The sequence below is a fragment of the Xiphophorus hellerii genome, chromosome 15 (genome assembly GCF_003331165.1).
Source record: "Xiphophorus hellerii strain 12219 chromosome 15, Xiphophorus_hellerii-4.1, whole genome shotgun sequence".
NCBI classification, from domain to species: domain Eukaryota; kingdom Metazoa; phylum Chordata; class Actinopteri; order Cyprinodontiformes; family Poeciliidae; genus Xiphophorus; species Xiphophorus hellerii.
The window spans coordinates 22,812,368-22,839,054 of NC_045686.1; the positions used below are offsets into that span (position 1 = coordinate 22,812,368).

The following is a 26,687-nucleotide window of genomic DNA, read 5'->3' on the forward strand; positions in this document are numbered from 1 at the left end:
AAATCCACAACCCAGTGTGCAAGTCGCTGCTTGGAAAGTGCCTGCCCTTTCCGTGAGCCAGCGTAGCAAACAAAAAGGCTATTAGTCTTTCGGAAGGATGCCGTGGCATCGATATACGTCTCAAGGGCACGAACAGGACACAGTGGTTCAGAGGGGCTCCCGGTGTCAAGCCGAGCAAGATGGAGCGGCTGGGTACTGCCAGCCGCCAGTGATACCTTAGGAATAAATGCAACGTCAGACCACAGTGTAACACCCGAGCCATCAGGAGTCCACCGGCAGCAGGGCTCGGCTATCGAGAGAGCCTGTAATTCCCCCACACGTTTAGCAGAAACCATAGCTAAAAGGAACGCCGTCTTTAGTGAGAGCCATTTGAGGTCTGCCGATGCCAGGGGCTCAAATGGGAGGGACCGAAGAGCCTCAAGCACAAGAGAAAGGTCCCAGGCCGGTGCCACAGGGCGGTTGGGTGGGTGCAAACGCCGAGCACCCCTTAAAAACAGTACAACCTCTTTGTCTCGGCCCACAGAAAAACCATTCAGCCCAACATGCCAACAGGAAATGGCAGCCACATACACCTTTAAGGTAGATGGAGACCGTCCTTGATCCAGCAATGCCTGCAGGAAGGTCAGGATGTCCGAAACTGAACACTGCACCGGGTCCTGCCCCCTATCACGGCACCAGGTCGCAAAGACCGTCCACTTGTTAGCATAGACAGCTCGCGTGGACGGTGCCCATGCATTAGCCATCGTATGCCCTATGGACCCAGGGTATCTTGAGAAGGTGGACCCCGGCCCTGCAGGGGCCAAATCCAGAGCTGGAGCCGGTCCGGTTCGGGGTGCAAAATCTGACCCCCCACCTGGGAAAGAAGATCTCTCCTGGAGGGGAGACGCATTGGCGAGCCGGAGCTGAGCTCGCACAGTAGAGGAAACCAAGTCCTCGCTGGCCAGTAGGGGGCCACCAGCAGAACCCTGTGCCCCTCCTGACGCACCCTGAGGAGAGTCTGAAAAAGGAGGCCGAATGGCGGAAAGGCATAAAGGAGGGCCCGGGGCCAGTCGTGTGCCAGGGCATCGCGGCCCAGAGGGCTGGTGTTGTCCAATGAGAACCAAAGGGGACAGTGAAATGCGTCCCTTGAGGCAAAGAGGTCCACGGCCGCCCTGCCAAAGACCGTCCAGAAGCGCTCCACTACCTCTTGGTGAAGCTTCCACTCCCCTGGAAGCGGCTTCCGACGGGATAGAAAATCTGCCGGCACATTCTCCGGCCCTGGTATGTAGGCTGCCCTGAGGCTGGCTATGCATGGAGCTGCCCAGGTCAGAAGCCGTCGAGTCAAGCACAACAGTTTCCTTGACCTGGTTCCCCCCTGGTGGTTGATGTGAAAAACCACTGTGGTGTTGTCTGACCTCACCAGCACATGCTTCCCCTGCAAGCCTGGAAGAAAGCTCTGAAGAGCCAGAAAGACAGCCTGTAACTCTAGGACATTGATGTGTTCCCTGCTCAGCCGCCGGGACCATGTCCCCTGTGCCATTTGACCCCGCCAAGTCGCACCCCAGCCCGTGGAGGATGCATCCGTAAACACAACTTCCCGACGACACGAGAGGGAACCGAGCGGGACCCCTGTGGTCATAAACAACCTCACCCTCCATTGGGACAGAGACTGAAGACACTGAGGCCCCACCCGAAGTCTGCGGAGACGATGAGTGTACCGTGCGGGATCCAGATTCAAGCTGTTCAACCACATCTGGAGGGGCCGCAATGACAGCAGCCCCAAGGGCACTACGGCAGACGCAGCTGTGAGCATGCCCAAAAGTCGAAGATACCGCACAAGAGGCGGTGCCATGCCGCGCCCGAATTCCGGGAGCATGCTCAATATACTGTCCACCCGCTGGGGTGACGGGCAAGCAGCCATTGAGATGGAATCCATGGCAATGCCCAGGAAGACAGTCTCCTGTGAGGGAGTCAGAGCGCTTTTCTCCATGTTCACCTGCAAGCCCAAGCATCCCACATGATGGAGCACTAACCGAGTATCCCGAACCGCCTGGTCCTGTGTCGCGGCACAAATGAGCCAGTCGTCCAGATATGGGAGGATCCTCAATCCTTGTGCCTGCAGAGGAGAGAGGGCCGCCGCAACACATCGGGTGAACACCCTGGGAGACAGTGAAAGTCCGAACGGGAGGACCCTGAACTGGAAATGCCTCCCCTGAAAAGCAAAACGAAGAAACCGCCAATGGGGCGGAGCGATTGGGATGTGAAAATAAGCATCCCTGAGATCTACGGAAGTGAACCAATCGCCTGGGGAAATCGCCTGCAACACTTCCTTGGTGGTCAGCATATGAAAGGGCATGACCTTCAAGTACACATTCAGGCCTCTGAGGTCCAAGACCGGACGCAGGCCCCCGGTCTTCTTCGGAACCAGAAAATACATGGAATAAAAGCCCCCTGGATCCAGCAGGGGGTCCACAGGCACTATAGCACCCTTGGCCAGCAAGGTGCAGATTTCTTGGTTCAGTGCCTGTGCCTTCACCGGGTCGCAGATCGCAGTCATCCTGACCCGGCCAGGGATAGGTGGCCGGCGGCGGAATTGAAGACGGTACCCCCGGGACAGGGTGGACAACACCCACAAGTCCGGGGTGTGGGCAGCCCAGAAGCTGAGCTGACCCGGGGAAAAATAACCGACCGCCGGCCCTAAGGCATCATCTGCGGGCCCCCCGGCCCTTCGAAGGCCCGGGAGGACGTCGGCCAGACTGCGCGGCTCGAAAGGGATGAAAGGACCTCGTCCCAGCTTGGTCTCGAGCCCTGTTTCTCCGATCTGGAGCAGGTCTCTGGACCGATCTCTGACCTGGTACCAGCCCCTGGGGCTCAGTGGAAGAAGGAGAAGGCCCTGAGGACCTCCGTGAAGGACCCGCAGCCGCCCAGGTGCTGACTGGCTGGCGATCACGTCTGTGAAGCCCTGCCAGCTGTTGCCTCGTTCTAGAAGCCTGAGCTGTACGGTCCAAGGCGTCCAGTGCCGCAGAACCAAAAAGTTCCCCCGGAACCACAGGCAGGGCCCGGAGGGTCCTCCTACAAGGCTCAGTAAGTGGTGACTGCGCCAACCAGACTTGGCGGCGAGCGTGAACCAGTGTGGATAGTGTGCGTCCAAGTTCCCTCGACATAAGAGCAAAGGCCTGCAGAGATGCATCAACCAGGCCTTGCGTGGCATGATCCAGTGGAACAGATTCCAAGGAGGAAGACAGGGCCAGCATAAGATGGGATAGAGAGTTCCCAATCCGGCCCATGCGGGCCCCAGAGTCATAGGCCTTGCAGAGAAGGTCATCGGTAATACGGCACTGAGGACGCGGACAACGGGCATTGGACCGCAAAGCCTCATCAGGTGGGATAATAAGAGAGGCAATGCCCGGTTCCACCGCTGGCATCTGCCCCAAGCCAACCTTGGGGGCCTCCAGCATAGCTGCCAGGACCCTGCCATCCGTCGTCAGACGCGAAAGCGCCTTGGTGTCTGACCAGCAAGCATGGAGTTCCCGCACGTACTCCGCCGAGGGAGGAACCATAAGGGCAGTCTCTGACCTACTGCGCTTAAAGAAGGCACTGGAAGCCGTAGGCTGGGCCTGAGGAACACTAATCTGTAAACGGGCAAGAGCCGTTCTAATAGCGGATGTCACAGATTCCGCCGTATCCTCCTGGGAGGCAATGGAGTCCGACCCAGAGGCCCCGGAGCCCAGCTCCGGCAGGTCCTCACAGAAATGGGTGCCAGAGGCCGCCACAGAAACAGCATCATCGGCGTTGACTGACATGTCATCCTGCTCGGAAGGGAGAGCCGGGCCGCGATCATCAGCAGTCTGAAAGGACTGGAGGAGGGCTTTCATTTGGGCCAGTTCAGTAGTGAGATGATCCACTCTCGTGGACAACCGCCCTGCATCGGTCCGTCTGGCTCGTTTTGTCGGTACCGAAGGTGCAGCCACAGTAGACCGTTTGCACATCGCTTTCCCCATCGGCAAATGAGTACGCGGCGCAGCGCCCGCCCAGTCGGTAGGCTGCTCCAGCGCAGCCAACCGATCCAGTCTGACTGACCGGGGCATGACGCAACAGTTGGGGCAAGCGTTATCTGACAGCGCCTCCCGGAGATGTTCCACACCGAGGCAGGAGGGACACAAGTCATGTCCGTCGTCGGGCTGAAGTGGAGCCAGACAGGACGAGCAGCATAAATTATCCAGCATCATACCGCTGAAAGGCGTGATTAGCCTGCCACCAACAGAAGTCAACACGAGCAGAAAACGCTACCGGCGACTCCGTTGCAGAAAACCCCCCGTAGAGGTTCCAAACTCAGCATGAGCAGAACGCCACTAGCAAATCGATAATCAACCAAAGATGAACTCAGCACGAGCAGAGACGCCACTGGTGAGTCAGATAAACAACAGCAAAGTAAAATGGACTCAGCCCGAGCAGAAAACGCTACTGGGGAGTGTAGATAAACAACTGTAGAAGAACTCAACGCGAGCAGAAACGCTACTGGTGAGTGTAGATAAACAACTGTAGAAGAACTCAACGCGAGCAGAAAACGCTACTGGGGAGTGTAGATAAACAACTGTAGAAGAACTCAACGCGAGCAGAAACGCTACTGGTGAGTGTAGATAAACAAACTGAAAACTCAGCGCGAGCAGAAACGCTACTGTGAGACAAAAGAGCCACAAAAGAGGCAAATCAAAGCGAACAGTAAACTACTGCTGAGAAAAGAACAAAAACTTACCAGTCACCGCGGATCTGGTAAGGTGAAAGCAGCTTGTGCAGCCCCTGGAGGGCGAGACTTACCCGCAGCTCCGACCAAACCCGGTCACGGGGCTACCAGCAACAAGCAGCTAGGAAATTAGTGGTATACACAGAAGCAACCGGCTTCACACGACCACACACCTGTCCTCAACACACCTGCGCGCGAGAAGAACAAAAGGGATTGATTGCCGGGTGCCACGTGACTATATAGAGTCACGTGGGTCCCCGGCAGGTCACAGGTGACTTTGTTGTCATTAGTACTCGACCTGCGCATGCGCAAGAATGATCATTCAGTGCTTGAAGCACCGCCTCTGGCGGTCAGTAGGGATGAAATAGAACTCACTGTATTGATCCTCAGCCTGGCAGTACTGTCCACCAGCAGGAATGCCACTGATGCATCCACATGTGTCACCAGTGATGTTGTCACATGATCCATATGTTACACACTGGTCACATGGCCAACGATATTGATCCTCACATCTGCACTGGTAATCACCACTGATTGGAGAGCAGACTGCAGACAAAACAAAGGAAATATTTCATCAGTTTCACAAGATGAAGCAGTTTGCTTTATTGAAATTGGTTCAAATGTCTCTGTTAAAGCCTCAGAATCCACTGAAAACTGTTTAGCCCTACCTGTAGTAATGTTAACATCAGAGATTCGCAACTTCCTGTTCATGCTGATGGTGTTGTTGATGTTCCTCAGCTTTTCTACAACTGTAACATCTGTGGAGTTCAGCTCAATGGAAAGCAGGTACTGATGGAAGACTGGAGGACCTGTAGAGGCACAAATGAAAGAAGAAATGAAGAACAAAAAGGATGATTACCAATGTAACCCTTTCAACTATGTACTGTTGAGTGACTGATCAACATGAACCATGCTTTCAGTCTTACTTGTTGGTTGTGGAGTTGTTGTGGTGATTGGACATGCAGTAAAATCTGTAAAAAAGAGGAAGCCAGAAAAAGAGTAAGTGCTTGACACAAATCCATTCTCTGACATTCCTGAAGAAAATGATTTTGCTCTCACTCTCAGTTAGCTCCAGTAGAACAAGGCCTCCCATCAATAACGTGAGTTTCAACTTTCCAAGTTGTAAATATTTATTGAAAAGCACCCAATGTCAGAATTGAAACTTAAAAACCAACAGGTAGCAAACCAATTTTCTAAAACCAATATGGCTGCCACACATAACCACCTGCTTTTGGCACCAGATATTGTTTGTATGCCTTTAAATCAGTCAACAACATAAATATACTGTAGGTGAACAATGTTAAAAAATCAAAACTGAGAGAAAAAACAATGCAATTAGCTTAAATTGCCACATCTTGTTAGCCTTTCTTTAACACAGTTAGCAAACCCTGCTGGTTTTCTATCTGGCTTTTAAGCTAGGTGTTAAATTATTTGAAGCCTATACTTTTATCCTACAGGTATTTGTATTATCCAATTTTATTGCAATACTTTAATAGCAGGTGACGCTATTTTTAAATGTACAGTACAGACCAAAAGTTTGGACACACCTTTTAATTCAATGAGTTTCCTTTATTTTCATGACTATTGACATTGTAGATTCACACTGACGGCATCAAAACTTATCTAACAGTGAAATATAAGAGGTACTGATGCAGAAACATATTTTCATTGGACATTAAAGTCGTGTAAATCAAAGTATAAGAAGAATTATTCAGAGAAACAATGAAATGATGATAAAGGATGGTATTGAGAAAGATTTCAATTAAATAAGTGACTTTTAATAAAAAATCATTTGCTTCAGGTAAGAAAAGGCACCATTTGTTCCTCTGTCCATTAATAAGTAAGAGACAATACTGGACAGGAAGCCAGTCTATGACAGAGAAAACAACCATAAACACACAAGGTTCAAAGAGAACAACAGTCATTCCTCTCCACATTTGGGAAATGTATTAAAATGATCTAAATATGTTTGTTTTGTGCAAGTCTGACCTGTTGTTTCTTGTTTCATGGACATTACATGATACAGAAAGATTTAGGCTAAATTGTCAACCCAACAAACTCTCCAGATAAACTCACTGTATTGATCCTCAGCCTGGCAGTACTGTCCACCAGCAGGAATGCCACTGATGCATCCACATGTGTCACCAGTGATGTTGTCACATGGTCCATATGTTACACACTGGTCACATGGAAAACGATATTGATCCTCACATCTGCACTGGTAATCACCACTGATTGGAGAGCAGACTGCAGACAAAACAAAGGAAATATTTCATCAGTTTCACAAGATGCAGCAGTTTGTTTTATTGAAATTGGTTCAAATGTCTCTGTTAAAGCCCCAGAATCCACTGAAAACTGTTTAGCCCTACCTGTAGTAATGTTAACATCAGAGATTCGTAATTTCCTGTTCATGCTGATGGTGTTGTTGATGTTCCTCAGCTTTTCTACAACTGTAACATCTGTGGAGTTCAGCTCAATGGAAAGCAGGTACTGATGGAAGACTGGAGGACCTGTAGAGGCACAAATGAAAGAAGAAATGAAGAACAAAAAGGATGATTACCAATGTAACCCTTTCAACTATGTACTGTTGAGTGACTGATCAACATGAACCATGCTTTCAGTCTTACTTGTTGGTTGTGGAGTTGTTGTGGTGATTGGACATGCAGTAAAGTCTGTAAAGATGAAGACAGAAAAAGAGTAAGTGCTTGACACAAATCCATTCTCTGACATTCCTGAGGAAAATGGTTTTGCTCTCACTCTGTTAGCTTCCGTAGAACAAGGTCTCCCATCAATAACCTGAGTTTCAACGTTCCAAGTTATAAATATTTATTGAAAAGCGCCCAATGTCAGAATTGAAACTTAAAAACCAACAGGTAGCAAACCAGTTTTCTAAAACCAGTATGACTGCCACACATAACCACCTGCTTTTGGCATCAGTTATTGTTTGAATGCCTTTAAATCAGTCAACAACATAAACATAGCTGGACAATGTTAAAAAAATCAAAACTGAGATAAAAAACATTGCATTTAGCTTAAATTGCTACATCTTGTTAGCCTTGTTTAACACAGTTAGCAAACCCTGCTGGTTCTCTTTCAACATTCATTTCGGTATCTCACTATGGGACACGACTCCAGCACCTGTCCCCCAGAAACTCTATTACATTAAGCCAGTCTTGACTGGCCGGTAGAAGTGACGTCGGCTCCAGGAGGAGGGGATTCCTCCCAGTATAAATGCCTGACATCACGCAAGCGATCTTCAGTCTAACACCTCTTCTCAATCCCAGAAGCAACTCTCAGACGGCTAGTACGGTAACTATTGAGCTAGCTTAACTGTTTACAGAGTGAGCTAACAACTCGGTCACTGAACGCTTCTCAATAGCTGTGCTTGGTTGTTCTGAGTTCTCCTACCGCTGGTCTGTCACCAAACAGCAGCAGCTGCAGCTAGCCTCCAAACTAGCTGCGCCCTTTTGCTTTGATTTTAAACGACGCTGATATTCACGAAGCTTGGACCTGTACTCACCATGGACAGGACCAAACTACTGACTAGAACATGCACGTGTGGCAACCTCATTGCCGGGGCAGATACCCATTCTGTCTGCGCTTCCGCACCATGCCCAGGACGGGTTAGCATCACCAGCGAGCCACGAACATTGTGCACAGCTCACTGTTAAAACTCGTCGATGCAGGCTAGCATGCCAAGCTAGCTTGTCAGAGGCGGACCCTGTGCTGGGGGTATCCAATCCCCCTCCACCAGTTCTTGCCGCGACCGATGAGGGAGAGCTCCCTTTAGCTCAAGCCAGTTGGGGTGACCAGCTTGATGCTGTCGCACCACTTCTTGACCTGGAGGAAGATGGAGCCGACCTCCCGGCGTTCAGTAATTTTGCTGGTGCAGAATCTGACTCCAAGGTGGAATCCATTAGTCTCGGGTCTGATGACTACGAGCAGGACGACGAGACATTCTCTATCCCGTTGGCTGCAAAGCCCATGGAAACTGGTGAAACCTGCTGAAGCGGTCCACCAAACCCGACTGCATCGGACCTGCACAATGTCTGCAGAAGAGCTGCTGCAAAGCTGGGCATTGAATGGCCGGAAACCCCAGCCGAGGCCACCACATCTCAGTATGAGGGGAAAATGCTTTCAAAAGCCAAATCTTCCACAGTACAGCTGCTGCCCGTTTCTCCAGAGTGCCTCGAGGAAGCAACCCGGTCCTGGAGTAATCCCCTCACCGCCAAAAACCCCGTTCTGGGATGGTCTGAGCTGGACTGGACCGGCATGGAGGGCAGCGTTTTTTTCCGCCTGCCTCCTGTTGAACCTCAGCTGGCATTTCACCTGCACCCCTCACAGAAATCGACCGTGACAGCGGCAGGACCAACCCTCCTGTTCAAGGCCGATTCATTTCAGTCAGCTTTAAACGAAAAAAGCTACAAAGCAGTGGCAGGATCGGTTAAAGCCCTGAACGCCTCATCTCTCCTCCTCGCTTATCAAGCAGAACTGCAGGAGCAGATGGCGGGTGCAGCAACCGCAGATCTGTGGGACGAGTTGTGCGTGGTGACAGACCTCTGCCTGCGTCGCCACAGAAACGCTGTCCAGGCCTCGGGGCGAGCAATGGCTCTGATGGTCACTCAGGAGAGAGCCAGATGGTTGAATCTGTCCAGTCTGTCTCAAAGAGAGAAAAATCAACTCCTTGACACTCCGGTGGACCCGAAGGGCTTATTCGGCCACACCGTTGCAGCAATGCAAAACGCTGCGAGGAGAAAAAGAAAGAAGGTAAAGTGCAGCAACTCTGTCTGCCCAGAAGACCGCAGCCTCCTCCCTCCGCAGCACCTCGTCAAACGTTCGCTCAGGCCAAGACTCGACCGGTCTACCACATCCCTAAACGCCAACCTCAGCCGCAGTCAGCGGACCACGGCCAGGGAAAGCAGATCGAGCTCAAGGGTGCATGGGGAAGAAAGCCCTTCGCGCCACCGGTGACTTCGGGAACCAAACCTCCGGCCACCGCAAGCTCAAAGAAAAAGGGGCGGGCTACCTAGGCAGCTAGCCTCGGGGTGGGAGAGCGGGCACTGCCAGACACCTGCTTCCCCCCGCCCCCTGGGAAACGTTCTGTCCCAGTTCGAGTTTGTGAAACCACATTCAGGGCAATTCAAACGGCCTGCAGAGCCAGCGTTGGAGCTCGCAGTTCAGAGCCGAACAAAGAGGAGAAAACTTACACACACCCAGAGCTCAGTGTAGCCAGAGCTGTGGCCAGAAAGCACACAGCAGTGCGCAAACACACACCAGTGTTTGAAAACACAAATATCTCCCTCCACAACAAACTCAATAAAATTGTTCCCAGGCGCGCAACCAGGTCAAGAACGGAGGGTGCAGCCAAAACAAAAAAAACATAATAAAAGTGTCAAAAATGACATTAGGACAGAACGTGGCCGTGCAGCTGCACATGAGGCCAATAGGGGAAGCTCTTGCCCCACCTTTGGCGTACTTGGCAGCTCTCTCTATGAAAGAGAAAGTGGACCGACAGCAGCTACAGCTTACTCAGCCAGCACAGAACAATGCTCTCACAGAAGTACTTCCCAGCCCACTAGCGAGAAAAATCCAGCTGTGGCGAACATGCAGGGCATCAGATTGGGTGATAAAGACTGTATCCAGAGGATACAGGCTCCAGTTTGGAACAGCTCCTTCCTGTTTCAAAGGCATAATACAGTCATATGCCTGGGGAGAACATGAACGCATTTTGCAGGGGGAAATAATATCTCTGCAGAACAAAAATGCAATTCGGCTGGTCCAGCAGGAGCAAAGCAGAGACGACTTTTACTCCAGATATTTTCTCATACCGAAAAAAGGCGGGGGACTGCGGCCGATATTAGATCTGTGAGCTCTGAACGCATATCTGAGACGGTATACGTTCAGGATGCTGACACACGCAGCTCTGATAAGTTTTGTGCGTCGAGGAGACTGGTTCATCTCCGTAGACTTGAAAGAGGCATATTTTCACATCCCTATATATCCCCCTCACAGAAAGTACCTCAGATTTGCCTTTCAGGGGAAGACGTACGAATATCTCATACTTCCCTTTGGCCTCTCACTGAGTCCACACGTGTTTGTGAAATGCACCGAGGCTGCAGTCGCACCCCTGAGGGAAAAGGGAATATGTCTGGCTACGTGTATAGACGACTGGCTGATTGCAGCTCAGTCCCCGGGGGAACTTATGGCGCACGCCGAGATGCTGATATCACATCTGGCGGCTCTGGGTTTCACAATAAACTGGGAGAAGAGTATTCTAACCCCAGTACAAACAATAACCTTCATTGGGATGTCCCTGAATTCAGAGGAGTTCAGAGCATGCCTCTCAGCAGAACGATTGAAAGCCTTCCAGGCTTGTCTGGCAGTTTTTCGCAGAGGCACACTCGTGAAATTCAGACTGTGCCACAGGCTGCTTGGTCTGATGGCGTCAGCACTATCGGTCATCATGTTCGGCTGTTTGCACATGCGGCCGTTTCAACAGTGGGTAGCATCGCTCAATTTGAGCCCAACATGCCATGCCCACCGGAAGGTGATCGTTTCTGGGACATGCGCACGCGCTCTGAGTCCGTGGAAACGCGCCGCATTCCTGAACACCGGCGTTGCCATGGGAACCATCCTAACACGGAAGGTTGTTACCACGGATGCCTCGTTAATTGGCTGGGGAGCCACACACGAGGGCATGATGGTAAACGGTGTCTGGAGCTCACAAACACGGACAGCTCACATCAACTGTCTGGAGCTCCTAGCTGTTATAGTGGCTCTGAGACATTTTCTGCCCTCTATCAGAGGGCACCATGTTTTGGTCAGAACAGACAATACAACGGTGGTTGCATACATCAACAGGCAGGGAGGCCTGCGCTCACATCATTTACACATGCTGGCACACAGACTGATAGTCTGGACCAGCTCACGCCTTCTGTCATTGAGAGCCACTCATGTGCCAGGGGTGATGAACAGGGGTGCAGACCTGCTGTCGAGAGGCAATCCCCGCTTCAAGGAGTGAAGACTCCACAGTGGGGTGGTAACCCAAATATAGCAGCAGTACGGTCAGGCAGAGGTAGACCTCTTTGCATCAGAGGAGAACACTCAATATCCGAGGTTTTTCTCCCTGACCGAGGAGGGCGATTCGCTGGGCCTGGATGCTCTAGCACACGAGTGGCCTCCGGTTCTCCTGTATGCTTTTCCACCGCTGGAACTGATCATTCCTACCCTTGCCAGGGTGCAAGAGAGGAAACATTCACTCATCCTGGTAGCTCCCCGCTGGCCGGGGAAGCACTGGTTAGCAGAGATTTTCCAGTCACTGCAGGGCGAGCCGTGGCGGCTCCCTCTCCGCAGAGATCTCCTAACACAGGCACGCAGAGAAATATTTCATCCTCATCCGGAACGCCTAGCTCTATGGGCCTGGCCTGTGAGAGGGTGAATCTGGCGGCCAGTGGGCTTCCCCAGAACGTCATTGATACGATTCAGAGCACAAGAGCAGTCTCAACTCGTAGCACATATGAGGGAAAATGGCGTGCATTTGAGGGTTGGTGCGCAAAAACCATGTTTAGCGCAATGCAGAGCCCTGTGTCAGTTATTCTGGCATTTCTACAAGAGCTGCTGGATAAAGGCTTGGCTTTTTCCACTGTCAAAGTATATTTGGCAGCTACTTCAGCTTGCCATGTAGGCTTTGGAGACAAAACAGTGGGGCAACATCTTCTGGTGTGCCAGTTCATGAAGGGTGCACGACAGCTCCGGCCAGTGTCCAAAAGCCTCACTCCTTCATGGGATTTACCGATGGTACTTGATGCCTTGTCACATGTACCTTTTGAACCTTTGGAGCAGGTTGAGCTTAAAGTGCTCTCATTTAAGACAGCCTTGTTAGTTGCATTGGTTTCTGCCAAACGTGTGAGCGACATTCAAGCTTTTTCAGTAAACCCCTCCTGCATGCGGTTTACTGAGCGGAATCATAAGGTTTTACTGACACCCAATCCGGCTTATATACCAAAGGTTTTTAACCCAGCCTTGCCATGCCGCCCTTTGGAGTTGATGGCTTTCGGCCCTCCATCATTCTCCTCTCAGGAGCATGAACGACTGCATACGCTCTGCCCTGTGCGAGCGCTTCGGATGGAGAGAACAGCTGGTTTTCACAAATCTGAGCAACTGTTTGTGTCATGGGCTTCACCACATAAAGGGAAACCTCTAACAAAGCAACGCCTTTCCCATTGGATAGTTGGAGCTATTGCTATGGCCTATCAGAGTAAAGGCCTACCCCTGCAGGTCTATGAGATCATTCCACTTGAAGCATGGCCTCATCCTGGGCACTGTTTCAGGGTATACCTTTGGAGGACGTATGTGATGCTGCCAGCTGGGCAACTCCTCACACCTTCACCAGGTTCTATAGACTGGATGTCACGGCACCAACTCTGGCTCACACAGTTCTGGGCCTGGAATCCACATTTAGATAACTGCAGGATGCATCTTTTGGTCTTCAAGTAAGCTTATCTGGCAATATGGGACTCACCACATCCTATAGTGAGATACTGAAACAACTGTTGAAAGAGAACTTTAGGTTAAGGAATTAACCCCGGTTTTCTGAAACATGAGTGAGGTATCTCACCAGATCACCCTCCTTGCCTGGAGCAAGGAAGAGGTGTGCTTAAAAGACTGAAGATCGCTTGCGTCATGTCAGGCATTTATATTGGGAGGAAGCCCCCCCTCCTGGAGCCGACGTCACTTCTACCGGCCAGTCAAGACTGGCGTAATGTAATAGAGCTTCTGGGGTACAGGCGCTGGGGTCGTGTCCCCATAGTGAGATACCTCATTCATGTTTCAGAGAACTGGGGTTAATTGCTGATGATAAAGGATGGTATTGAGGAATATTTCAATTAAATAAGAGACTTTTAATAAAAATTATTTGCTTCAGGTAAGAAAAGGCACCATTTGTTCCTCTATCCGTTAACAAGTAAGAGACAATATTGGACAGGAAGCCAGTCTATGACAGAGAAAACAACCATAAACACACAAGGTTGAAAGAGAACAGCAGTCATTCCTCTCCACATTTGTGAAATGTCTTTAAATGATCTAAATATGTTTTTTTGTACAAGTCTGACCTGTTGTTTCTTGATTCATGGACATTACATGATACAGAAAGATTTACCCTAAAATGTCAACCCAACAAACTCTCCAGATTAACTCACTGTATTGATCCTCAGCCTGGCAGTACTGTCCATCAGCAGGAATGCCACTGATGCATCCACATGTGTCACCAGTGATGTTGTCACATGATCCATATGTTACACACTGGTCACATGGAAAACGATATTGATCCTCACATCTGCACTGGTAATCACCACTGATTGGAGAGCAGACTGCAGACAAAACAAAGGAAATATTTCATCAGTTTCACAAGATGCAGCAATTTGTTTTATTGAAATTGGTTCAAATGTCTCTGTTAAATCCTCAGAATCCACTGAAAACTGTTTAGCTCTACCTGTAGTAATGTTAACATCAGAGATTCGTAATTTCCTGTTCATGCTGATGGTGTTGCTGATGTTCCTCAGCTTTTCTACAACTGTAACATCTGTGGAGTTCAGCTCAATGGTAAGCAGGTACTGATGGAAGACTGGAGGACCTGTAGAGGCACAAATGAAAGAAGAAATGAAGAACAAAAAGGATGATTACCAATGTAACCCTTTCAACTATGTACTGTTGAGTGACTGATCAACATGAACCATGCTTTCAGTCTTACTTGTTGGTTGTGGAGTTGTTGTGGTGATTGGACATGCAGTAAAGTCTGTAAAGACGAAGACAGAAAAGGAGTAAGTGCTTGACACAAATTCATTAAATAAGTCAAATACATACACATAACTGTGCAAATTTAATGTACAATCAGAAAAAAACACTGCCATTAGCTTAAATTGCTTCTTCAATCAATCAATCAAATTTTATTTGTATAGCACATTACAGCAGCAAAGCATTTCAAAGTGCTTTACATCGTATCAAACACAGAAACACAATGCAACATAGAATCAACAATCAAAACATGACATTAAGTCAAGTTCCATCATTAAATTTGTAATTTATTACATTTCAAATACAATCCTAAACAAGTGGGTTTTTAGTCGAGATTTAAAGGAAGTCAGTGTTTCAGCTGTTTTACAGTTTTCTGGAAGTTTGTTCCAAATTTGTGGTGCATAGATGCTGAAAGCTGCTTCTCCTTGTTTGGTTCTGGTTCTGCGGATGCAGAGCAGAACCAGAACCGGAAGATCTGAGAGGTCTCGAAGGTTGATACAACAACAGCAGATCTTTAATGTATTGTGGTGCTAAGCCGTTGAGTGATTTGTAAACTAACAACAGTATTTTAAAGTCTATTTGAGCCACAGGGAGCCAGTGGAGGGACTTTAAAACTGGTGTTATGTGCTCTATCTTCCTGGTTTTAGTGAGAACGCGAGCAGCAGCTTTCTGGATCAGCTGCAGCTGTTTGATTAATTTGTTGGACAGACCTGTGAAGACGCTGTTGCAATAATCAATACGACTGAAGTTAAACACATGAATGAGTTTCTCTAGATCTGGCTGAGACATTAGTCCTTTAATCCTGGAAATGTTCTTCAAGTGATAAAAGGCCGAATTTCTTCTGGTTAGTTGGTCACTATAGTTAGTACAACCTGCTAGTTTTCCATCTGGATTTAAGGCTAGGTGTTTAATTAGTTGAGGCCTAACCGTTTATCCTACAAGTATTTGTATTATCCAATAATATTGCAAGACTTTAATAGCAGGTGGTGTTGTTAATAGATGTATAAACTTATCTAACCGTCAATATCAGAGATACTGATGCAGAAATGTAGTTTGATTTGGCATTAAGTTCCTGTTACCTAAACAACTAAAAATGCTCATTTGCTATGAAAAAATGAAATGATAATAAAGAATGGTATTTAGGAAGAATTTAAATGTATTAAAGAAGCTAAAGTTTCAATAAGTTTGATGGTACAAGACAGCAAACCAGTCTATGAGTGGGTAAACCATCAGACACAGACCAAGCTTCAAGGAAAAATGCTGACAACAGTCAGGATCCAAGAACTTTATTTATTCAAATATTTAAAGATTAGATTTTCCTCATTGGTGTTAAATGTGTAAAAATTATCTCTTTGTACTTTGTTTCATGCAAGTCTGACCAGTTGTTTCTTGATTCATGGACATTACATGATACAGAAAGATTTACCCTAAAATGTCAACCCAACAAACTCTCCAGATAAACTCACTGTATTGATCCTCAGCCTGGCAGTACTGTCCACCAGCAGGAATGCCACTGATGCATCCACATGTGTCACCAGTGATGTTGTCACATGATCCATATGTTACACACTGGTCACATTGCCAACGATATTGATCCTCACATCTGCACTGGTAATCACCACTGATTGGAGAGCAGACTGCAGACAAAACAAAGGAAATATTTCATCAGTTTCACAAGATGCAGCAGTTTGTTTTATTGAAATTGGTTCAAATGTCTCTGTTAAAGCCTCAGAATCCACAGAAAACTGTTTAGTTCTACCTGTAGTAATGTTAACATCAGAGATTTGTAAGTTCCTGTTCATGCTGATGGTGTTGTTGATGTTCCTCAGCTTTTCTACAACTGTAACATCTGTGGAGTTCAGCTCAATGGAAAGCAGGTACTGATGGAAGACTGGAGGACCTGTAGAGGCACAAATGAAAGAAGAAATGAAGAACAAAAAGGATGATTACCAATGTAACCCTTTCAACTATGTACTGTTGAGTGACTGATCAACATGAACCATGCTTTCAGTCTTACTTGTTGGTTGTGGAGTTGTTGTGATTGGACATGCAGTAAAGTCTGTAAAGATGAAGACAGAAAAGGAGTAAGTGCTTGACACAAATCCATTCTCTGACATTCCTGAGGAAAATGGTTTTGCTCTCACTCTCAGTTAGCTCCAGTAGAACAAGGCCTCCCATCAATAACCTGAGTTTCAACGTTCCAAGTTATAAATATTTATTGAAAAGCGCCCAATGTAAGAACTGAAACTTAAAAACCAACAGGTAGCAAACCATTTATCAAAATCCAATATCGCTGACACACATAACAAACTGCTTTTGGCATCAGTTATTGTTTGTATGCCTTTAAGTCAGTCAAAAACATAAACATATCTGTGAAATGTTAAAAAATCAAAACTGAGAGAAAAAAATTACAATTAGCTCAAATTGCTACATCTTGTTAGCCTTGTTTATCACAGTTAGCAAACCCTGCTGGTTTTCTATCTGGCTTTTAAGCTAAGTGATAAATTAGTTGAAGCCTATGCTTTTATCCTACAGATATTTGTATTATCCAATTTTATTGTAATACTTTAATAGTAGGTAGCGCTATTTTTCAATGTTATGCTTATCTAATGGTGAAATATAAGAAGTACAGAAGCAGAAACATATTTTCATTGGACATTAAAGTCGTGTAACTCAAAGTATAAGAAGAATTATTCAGAGAAACAATGAAATAGTGATAAAGGATGGTATTGAGGAATATTTTAATTAAATAAGTGACTTTTAATAAAAAATGATTTGCTTCAAGTAAGAAAAGGCACCATTTGTTCCTCTGTCTGTAAATAAGTAAGAGACACTACTAGACAGGAAGCCAGTCTATGACAGAGAAAACAACCATAAACACACAAGGTTGAAAGAGAACAGCAGTCATTCCTCTCCACATTTGTGAAATGTATTAAAATGATCTAAATATGTTTTTTTGTACAAGTCTGACCAGTTGTTTCTTGATTCATGGACATTACATGATACAGAAAGATTTACCCTAAAATGTCAACCCAACAAACTCTCCAGATAAACTCACTGTATTGATCCTCAGCCTGGCAGTACTGTCCACCAGCAGGAATGCCACTGATGCATCCACATGTGTCACCAGTGATGTTGTCACATGGTCCATATGTTACACACTGGTCACATGGAAAACGATATTGATCCTCACATCTGCACTGGTAATCACCACTGATTGGAGAGCAGACTGCAGACCAAACAAAGGAAATATTTCATCAGTTTCAGAACATGCAGCAATTTGTTTTATTGAAATTGGTTCAAATGTCTCTGTTAAAGCCTCAGAATCCACAGAAAACTGTTTAGCTCTACCTGTAGTAATGTTAACATCAGAGATTTGTAAGTTCCTGTTCATGCTGATGGTGTTGTTGATGTTCCTCAGCTTTTCTACAACTGTAACATCTGTGGAGTTCAGCTCAATGGAAAGCAGGTACTGATGGAAGACTGGAGGACCTGTAGAGGCACAAATGAAAGAAGAAATGAAGAACAAAAAGGATGATTACCAATGTAACCCTTTCAACTATGTACTGTTGAGTGACTGATCAACATGAACCATGCTTTCAGTCTTACTTGTTGGTTGTGGAGTTGTTGTGATTGGACATGCAGTAAAGTCTGTAAAGATGAAGACAGAAAAGGAGTAAGTGCTTGACACAAATCCATTCTCTGACATTCCTGAGGAAAATGGTTTTGCTCTCACTCTCAGTTAGCTCCAGTAGAACAAAGCCTCCCATCAATAACCTGAGTTTCAACGTTCCAAGTTATAAATATTTATTGAAAAGCGCCCAATGTAAGAACTGAAACTTAAAAACCAACAGGTAGCAAACCATTTATCAAAATCCAATATCGCTGACACACATAACAAACTGCTTTTGGCATCAGTTATTGTTTGTATGCCTTTAAGTCAGTCAAAAACATAAACATATCTGTGAAATGTTAAAAAATCAAAACTGAGAAAAAAATTACAATTAGCTCAAATTGCTACATCTTGTTAGCCTTGTTTATCACAGTTAGCAAACCCTGCTGGTTTTCTATCTGGCTTTTAAGCTAAGTGATAAATTAGTTGAAGCCTATGCTTTTATCCTACAGATATTTGTATTATCCAATTTCATTGTAATACTTTAATAGTAGGTAGCGCTATTTTTCAATGTTATGCTTATCTAATGGTGAAATATAAGAGGTACAGAAGCAGAAACATATTTTCATTGGACATTAAAGTCGTGTAAATCAAAGTATAAGAAGAATTATTCATAGAAACAATGAAATAATGATAAAGGATGGTATTGAGGAATATTTTAATTAAATAAGTGACTTTTAATAAAAAATGATTTGCTTCAAGTAAGAAAAGGCACCATTTGTTCCTCTGTCCATTAATAAGTAAGAGACAATACTGGACAGGAAGCCAGTCTATGACAGAGAAAACAACCATAAACACACAAGGTTGAAAGAGAACAGCAGTCATTCCTCTCCACATTTGTGAAATGTATTAAAATGATCTAAATATGTTTTTTTGTACAAGTCTGACCTGTTGTTTCTTGATTCATGGACATTACATGATACAGAACGATTTACCCTAAAATGTCAACGCAACAAACTCTCCAGATAAACTCACTGTATTGATCCTCAGCCTGGCAGTACTGTCCACCAGCAGGAATGCCACTGATGCATCCACATGTGTCACCAGTGATGTTGTCACATGATCCATATGTTACACACTGGTCACATGGAAAACGATATTGATCCTCACATCTGCACTGGTAATCACCACTGATTGGAGAGCAGACTGCAGACAAAACAAAGGAAATATTTCATCAGTTTCACAAGATGCAGCAGTTTGTTTTATTGAAATTGGTTCAAATGTCTCTGTTAAAACCTCAGAATCCACTGAAAACTGTTTAGCCCTACCTGTAGTAATGTTAACATCAGAGATTCGTAATTTCCTGTTCATGCTGATGGTGTTGTTGATGTTCCTCAGCTTTTCTACAACTGTAACATCTGTGGAGTTCAGCTCAATGGAAAGCAGGTACTGATGGAAGACTGGAGGACCTGTAGAGGCACAAATGAAAGAAGAAATGAAGAACAAAAAGGATGATTACCAATGTAACCCTTTCAACTATGTACTGTTGAGTGACTGATCAACATGAACCATGCTTTCAGTCTTACTTGTTGGTTGTGGAGTTGTTGTGGTGATTGGACATGCAGTAAAGTCTGTAAAGACGAAGACAGAAAAGGAGTAAGTGCTTGACACAAATTCATTAAATAAGTCAAATACATACACATAACTGTGCAAATTTAATGTACAATCAGAAAAAAGCACTGCCATTAGCTTAAATTGCTTCTTCAATCAATCAATCAAATTTTATTTGTATAGCACATTACAGCAGCAAAGCATTTCAAAGTGCTTTACATCGTATCAAACACAGAAACACAATGCAACATAGAATCAACAATCAAAACATGACATTAAGTCAAGTTCCATCATTAAATTTGTAATTTATTACATTTCAAATACAATCCTAAACAAGTGGGTTTTTAGTCGAGATTTAAAGGAAGTCAGTGTTTCAGCTGTTTTACAGTTTTCTGGAAGTTTGTTCCAAATTTGTGGTGCATAGATGCTGAAAGCTGCTTCTCCTTGTTTGGTTCTGGTTCTGCGGATGCAGAGCAGAACCAGAACCGGAAGACCTGAGAGGTCTCGAAGGTTGATACAACAACAGCAGATCTTTAATGTATTGTGGTGCTAAGCCGTTGAGTGATTTGTAAACTAACAACAGTATTTTAAAGTCTATTTGAGCTACAGGGAGCCAGTGGAGGGACTTTAAAACTGGTGTTATGTGCTCTATCTTCCTGGTTTTAGTGAGAACGTGAGCAGCAGCTTTCTGGATCAGCTGCAGCTGTTTGATTAATTTGTTGGACAGACCTGTGAAGACGCTGTTGCAATAATCAATACGACTGAAGTTAAACACATGAATGAGTTTCTCTAGATCTGGCTGAGACATTAGTCCTTTAATCCTGGAAATGTTCTTCAAGTGATAAAAGGCCGAATTTCTTCTGGTTAGTTGGTCACTATAGTTAGTACAACCTGCTAGTTTTCCATCTGGATTTAAGGCTAGGTGTTTAATTAGTTGAGGCCTAACCGTTTATCCTACAAGTATTTGTATTATCCAATAATATTGCAAGACTTTAATAGCAGGTGGTGTTGTTAATAGATGTATAAACTTATCTAACCGTCAATATCAGAGATACTGATGCAGAAATGTAGTTTGATTTGGCATTAAGTTCCTGTTACCTAAACAACTAAAAATGCTCATTTGCTATGAAAAAATGAAATGATAATAAAGAATGGTATTTAGGAAGAATTTAAATGTATTAAAGAAGCTAAAATTTCAATAAGTTTGATGGTACTAGACAGCAAACCAGTCTATGAGTGGGTAAACCATCAGACACAGACCAAGCTTCAAGGAAAAATGCTGACAACAGTCAGGATCCAAGAACTTTATTTATTCAAATATTTAAAGATTAGATTTTCCTCATTGGTGTTAAATGTGTAAAAATTATCTCTTTGTGCTTTGTTTCATGCAAGTCTGACCAGTTGTTTCTTGATTCATGGACATTACATGATACAGAAAGATTTACCCTAAAATGTCAACCCAACAAACTCTCCAGATAAACTCACTGTATTGATCCTCAGCCTGGCAGTACTGTCCACCAGCAGGAATGCCACTGATGCATCCACATGTGTCACCAGTGATGTTGTCACATGGTCCATATGTTACACACTGGTCACATGGAAAACGATACTGATCCTCACATCTGCACTGGTAATCACCACTGATTGGAGAGCAGACTGCAGACAAAACAAAGGAAATATTTCATCAGTTTCAGAACATGCAGCAATTTGTTTTATTGAAATTGGTTCAAATGTCTCTGTTAAAGCCTCAGAATCCACTGAAAACTGTTTAGCTCTACCTGTAGTAATGTTAACATCAGAGATTTGTAAGTTCCTGTCCATGCTGATGGTGTTGCTGATGTTCCTCAGCTTTTCTACAACTGTAACATCTGTGGAGTTCAGCTCAATGGTAAGCAGGTACTGATGGAAGACTGGTGGACCTGTAGAGGCACAAATGAAAGAAGAAATGAAGAACAAAAAGATGATTACCAATGTAACCCTTTCAACTATGTACTGTTGAGTGACTGATCAACATGAACCATGCTTTCAGTCTTACTTGTTGGTTGTGGAGTTGTTGTTGTGATTGGACATGCAGTAAAGTCTGTAAAGATGAAGACAGAAAAGGAGTAAGTGCTTGACACAAATCCATTCTCTGACATTCCTGAGGAAAATGGTTTTGCTCTCACTCTCAGTTAGCTCCAGTAGAACAAGGCCTCCCATCAATAACCTGAGTTTCAACGTTCCAAGTTATAAATATTTATTGAAAAGCGCCCAATGTAAGAACTGAAACTTAAAAACCAACAGGTAGCAAACCATTTATCAAAATCCAATATCGCTGACACACATAACAAACTGCTTTTGGCATCAGTTATTGTTTGTATGCCTTTAAGTCAGTCAAAAACATAAACATATCTGTGAAATGTTAAAAAATCAAAACTGAGAGAAAAAAATTACAATTAGCTCAAATTGCTACATCTTGTTAGCCTTGTTTATCACAGTTAGCAAACCCTGCTGGTTTTCTATCTGGCTTTTAAGCTAAGTGATAAATTAGTTGAAGCCTATGCTTTTATCCTACAGATATTTGTATTATCCAATTTCATTGTAATACTTTAATAGTAGGTAGCGCTATTTTTAAATGTTATGCTTATCTAATGGTGAAATATAAGAGGTACAGAAGCAGAAACATATTTTCATTGGACATTAAAGTCGTGTAAATCAAAGTATAAGAAGAATTATTCAGAGAAACAATGAAATAATGATAAAGGATGGTATTGAGGAATATTTCAATTAAATAAGAGACTTTTAATAAAAATTATTTGCTTCAGGTAAGAAAAGGCACCATTTGTTCCCCTATCCGTTAACAAGTAAGAGACAATATTGGACAGGAAGCCAGTCTATGACAGACAAAACAACCATAAACACACAAGGTTGAAAGAGAACAGCAGTCATTCCTCTCCACATTTGTGAAATGTCTTTAAATGATCTAAATATGTTTTTTTGTACAAGTCTGACCAGTTGTTTCTTGATTCGTGGAGATTACATGATACAGAAAGATTTACCCTAAAATGTCAACGCAACAAACTCTCCAGATAAACTCACTGTATTGATCCTCAGCCTGGCAGTACTGTCCACCAGCAGGAATGCCACTGATGCATCCACATGTGTCACCAGTGATGTTGTCACATGATCCATATGTTACACACTGGTCACATGGAAAACGATATTGATCCTCACATCTGCACTGGTAATCACCACTGATTGGAGAGCAGACTGCAGACAAAACAAAGGAAATATTTCATCAGTTTCACAAGATGCAGCAATTTGTTTTATTGAAATTGGTTCAAATGTCTCTGTTAAAGCCTCAGAATCCACTGAAAACTGTTTAGCCCTACCTGTAGTAATGTTAACATCAGAGATTCGTAAGTTCCTGTTCATGCTGATGGTGTTGTTGATGTTCCTCAGCTTTTCTACAACTGTAACATCTGTGGAGTTCAGCTCAATGGTAAGCAGGTACTGATGGAAGTCTGGAGGACCTGTAGAGGCACAAATGAAAGAAGAAATGAAGAACAAAAAGGATGATTACCAATGTAACCCTTTCAACTATGTACTGTTGAGTGACTGATCAACATGAACCATGCTTTCAGTCTTACTTGTTGGTTGTGGAGTTGTTGTGGTGATTGGACATGCAGTAAAATCTGTAAAAAAGATGAAGACAGAAAAAGAGTAAGTGCTTGACACAAATCCATTCTCTGACATTCCTGAGGAAGATGGTTTTGCTCTCACTCTCAGTTAGCTCCAGTAGAACAAGGCCTCCTATCAATAACCTGAGTTTCAACGTTCCAAGTTATAAATATTTATTGAAAAGCATTCATTGTCAGAATTCCATCTAAAAAGTCACAGGTGGCTGATCTAACTCATTTTTAAAATCCAATATGTCTGCCACACAAAAGCACTTCAAAAATTGCAGTTATGTGTTTTTGACACATGTTATTATTTGTATGCCATTAAATAAGTCAAAGACATACACATAACTGTGCAAATTCAACGTAGTTTGATTTGGCATTAAGTTACTTTTACCTGAAGAACTAGAAGTGCTCATTTGCTACAAAAAATATGAAAAGATGATAAAGAATGGTATTTAGGAAGAATTTAAATGCACTAAAGAAGCTAAAGTTTCAATAAGTTTGATGGTACTAGACAGTAAACCAGTCTATGAGTGGGTAAACCATCAGACACAGACCAAGCTTCAAGGAAAAATGCTGACAACAGTCAGGATCCAAGAACTTTATTTATTCAAATATTTAAAGATTAGATTTTCCTCATTGGTGTTAAATGTGTAAAAATTATCTCTGTACTTTGTTTCATGCAAGTCTGACCAGTTGATTCTTGATTCATGGACATTACATGATACAGAACGATTTACCCTAAAATGTCAACCCAACAAACTCTCCAGATAAACTCACTGTATTGATCCTCAGCCTGGCAGTACTGTCCACCAGCAGGAATGCCACTGATGCATCCACATGTGTCACCAGTGATGTTGTCACATGATCCATATGTTACACACTGGTCACATGGCCAACGATACTGATCCTCACATCTGCACTGGTAATCACCACTGATTGGAGAGCAGACTGCAGACAAAGACATTTTAAAAATCTCTGACAGGATCTTGGTAAAAGTATTCAAACTGATTTTCAGATCTTGCATAAGATCTGAAGCTTATGCTTTATGCATGAGCTTTATGAAACAGCATAAAGCTGTTGCAAGAAAATCCAAGATCAATTGAGGCTGATGAGGGAATGGTATATTTGTGTTTATTGGTCTTACCAGTACTAATGTTAACATCAGAGATCTGTACGTTCCTGTTGATGCTGACGGGATAGTTGATGCTCCTCAGCTCTTCTACAGCTGTAACATCTGTGGAGTTCAGCTCCACATAAAGCATGTACCAATAGATGACTGGAGGAGCTGGACAGGCATAAATGGAAAATGTAGAACAGCAGATAGAGTTGGTGAAGTGTGTTCCTTTGAGATTTGTACAGTTGTATATTGTTTTCTCATTAACAAGGTTTTCAGTCTTACTTGTTGGAGTTAAAGTTGTTGTGGTTGGGCATGCTGTGAAGTCTGGAAAGATGAAGACAAAGAAGAGGAACTTATTTATAAGTGTATTTATATACACTCTTATGCTAAAAAATAAATAGCTTTGCTCTGATGTGACATGCTAGGTCACCATCAGATGGACTCATTCTCTCTCCGTGTCGACTAACAGAAACACTGGCAGTGTCATAGCTTTTGGTAGACATCAATGTAGCACTGTTTATGAACAGCAGGTGGTGCTGTTTGAAAAATTTTACATTGTCTCACAATTTCACATGATGCACAGAAAACTATAGGGTAGGAGCAAAACGCCAACAACCCCAAATAATATCCGTCTAATCCATCCATCATCATCATACACTCTTTTCTCATTGAGGTTGGGAGGGGTGCTGGTGCTTATCACAAGTGCTCAATGGGTGTAAGGTGGGGCCATCCTGGACAGGTCGCCAGTCCATCGCAGCTCCTAATAATATTGCAAAACTAAGTAATTTAAAGTAATATCCAATTCACTGATCCAAAATACCTCTGCAAAGGTCTTAAAATCAGTTACTGACCCCTTTTGCTCTGCTGGGAGAGAGGCCTATCTGACAGTCCTATGAGGTCATGTCTGGTTAGCAGTAGTTGTCTTACTTTTGCTAATTTAGCAACTTCCACAGTAGTAATCAAAAAGTTTGTTAAAAATCTGTGAATCTAGCATGTACATTGAAGGAACTCACTGTATTGATCCTCAGCCTGGCAGTACTGCCCATCAGCAGGAATGCCACTGATGCATCCACATGTGTCACCAGTGATGTTGTCACATGGTCCATATGTTACACACTGGTCACATGGCCAACGATATTGATCCTCACATCTGCACTGGTAATCACCACTGATTGGAGAGCAGACTGCAGACAAAGACATTTTTTTAAAATCTCTGACAGGATCTTGGTAAAATATTCAAACTGATTTTTAGAGCTTTATGCTCTGCTTTTCCAAGATCAGAGGTGGATCAACTTCAGTTGATCCAAGATCAATTAGGCTGATGAGGGAATGGTATATTTGTGTTTATTGGTCTTACCAGTACTAATGTTAACATCAGAGATCTGTACGTTCCTGTTGATGCTGACGGGATAGTTGATGCTCCTCAGCTCTTCTACAGCTGTAACATCTGTGGAGTTCAGCTCCACATAAAGCATGTACCAATAGATGACTGGAGGAGCTGGACAGGTAAAAAAGGAAAATGTAGAACAGCAGATAGAGTTGGTGAAGTGTGTTCCTTTGAGATTTGTACAGTTGTATATTGTTTTCTCATTAACAAGGTTTTCAGTCTTACTTGTTGGTGTTAAAGTTGTTGTGGTTGGACATGCTGTGAAGTCTGGAAAGATGAAGACAAAGAAGAGGAACTGATTTAGAAATGCAAATATAGACACTCATATGCTAAAGACAAATAGCTTTGCTCTAATATGACAGTCTAGGTCAGTCTTTCTCAAACTGTGTTCCCAGGACCACTGGTGGCCTGTGGGCGCCCCCTAATGGTTCGCGAGGTACTGCATATAAACGACCGTTTGTTTGCCTTGATGTTAGCTTAAAATCCAACGCTGCAGCTAGTTTACCAAAGGATTGCATTAAAAGTAATAATTTATTATTAGTTTGTTAGTGCACATAACACATGGTAGTGAAGAAAGTTTTTTATTTCCATGTGTTATTATTAGAAAGCATTATTGGAAAGCTTAGACAATTTCAGAATCTATAAATAATTCAAAATGCCCAAGCAAACGTGTTCATGGCTTTGTCGTACCCAGTCACATTTACCAAACAGCACAACTCTTCATTAGGACGAACAAAGAAAACAATAATACGGAAGTTAAGAAGCTAATATTTTGATTT

At 44.1% G+C, this 26,687-nt stretch overlaps 1 protein-coding gene and 1 long non-coding RNA gene across 2 annotated transcripts in view; both read right to left on the minus strand.

The window, feature by feature from the left end:
• Positions 1–23,354, minus strand: part of adgrf6 (adhesion G protein-coupled receptor F6) — a 102,453-nt gene extending 79,099 nt beyond the window's left edge. Inside the window, exons 1-13 of the mRNA XM_032586107.1 lie at positions 23,327–23,354; positions 23,111–23,251; positions 22,818–22,988; positions 21,775–21,819; positions 21,518–21,658; positions 21,225–21,395; positions 19,715–19,759; positions 19,457–19,597; positions 19,164–19,334; positions 18,125–18,166; positions 17,867–18,007; positions 17,574–17,744; positions 16,533–16,574 (exon numbers count right to left, since the gene is read on the minus strand). Of these exons, the coding sequence (XP_032441998.1) occupies positions 16,533–16,574; positions 17,574–17,744; positions 17,867–18,007; positions 18,125–18,166; positions 19,164–19,334; positions 19,457–19,597; positions 19,715–19,759; positions 21,225–21,395; positions 21,518–21,658; positions 21,775–21,819; positions 22,818–22,988; positions 23,111–23,251; positions 23,327–23,354 (1,450 nt within the window). The remainder of the gene's footprint in view (positions 1–16,532; positions 16,575–17,573; positions 17,745–17,866; positions 18,008–18,124; positions 18,167–19,163; positions 19,335–19,456; positions 19,598–19,714; positions 19,760–21,224; positions 21,396–21,517; positions 21,659–21,774; positions 21,820–22,817; positions 22,989–23,110; positions 23,252–23,326) is intronic.
• Positions 23,355–24,147: 793 nt separating this feature from the next.
• Positions 24,148–24,844, minus strand: LOC116734041 (uncharacterized). Its single transcript, XR_004342160.1, has 3 exons — positions 24,804–24,844; positions 24,549–24,689; positions 24,148–24,352 (listed from the first exon to the last, which is right to left on the minus strand). It is a non-coding gene; the product is annotated as an uncharacterized LOC116734041 (long non-coding RNA).
• Positions 24,845–26,687: the final 1,843 nt, after the last annotated feature.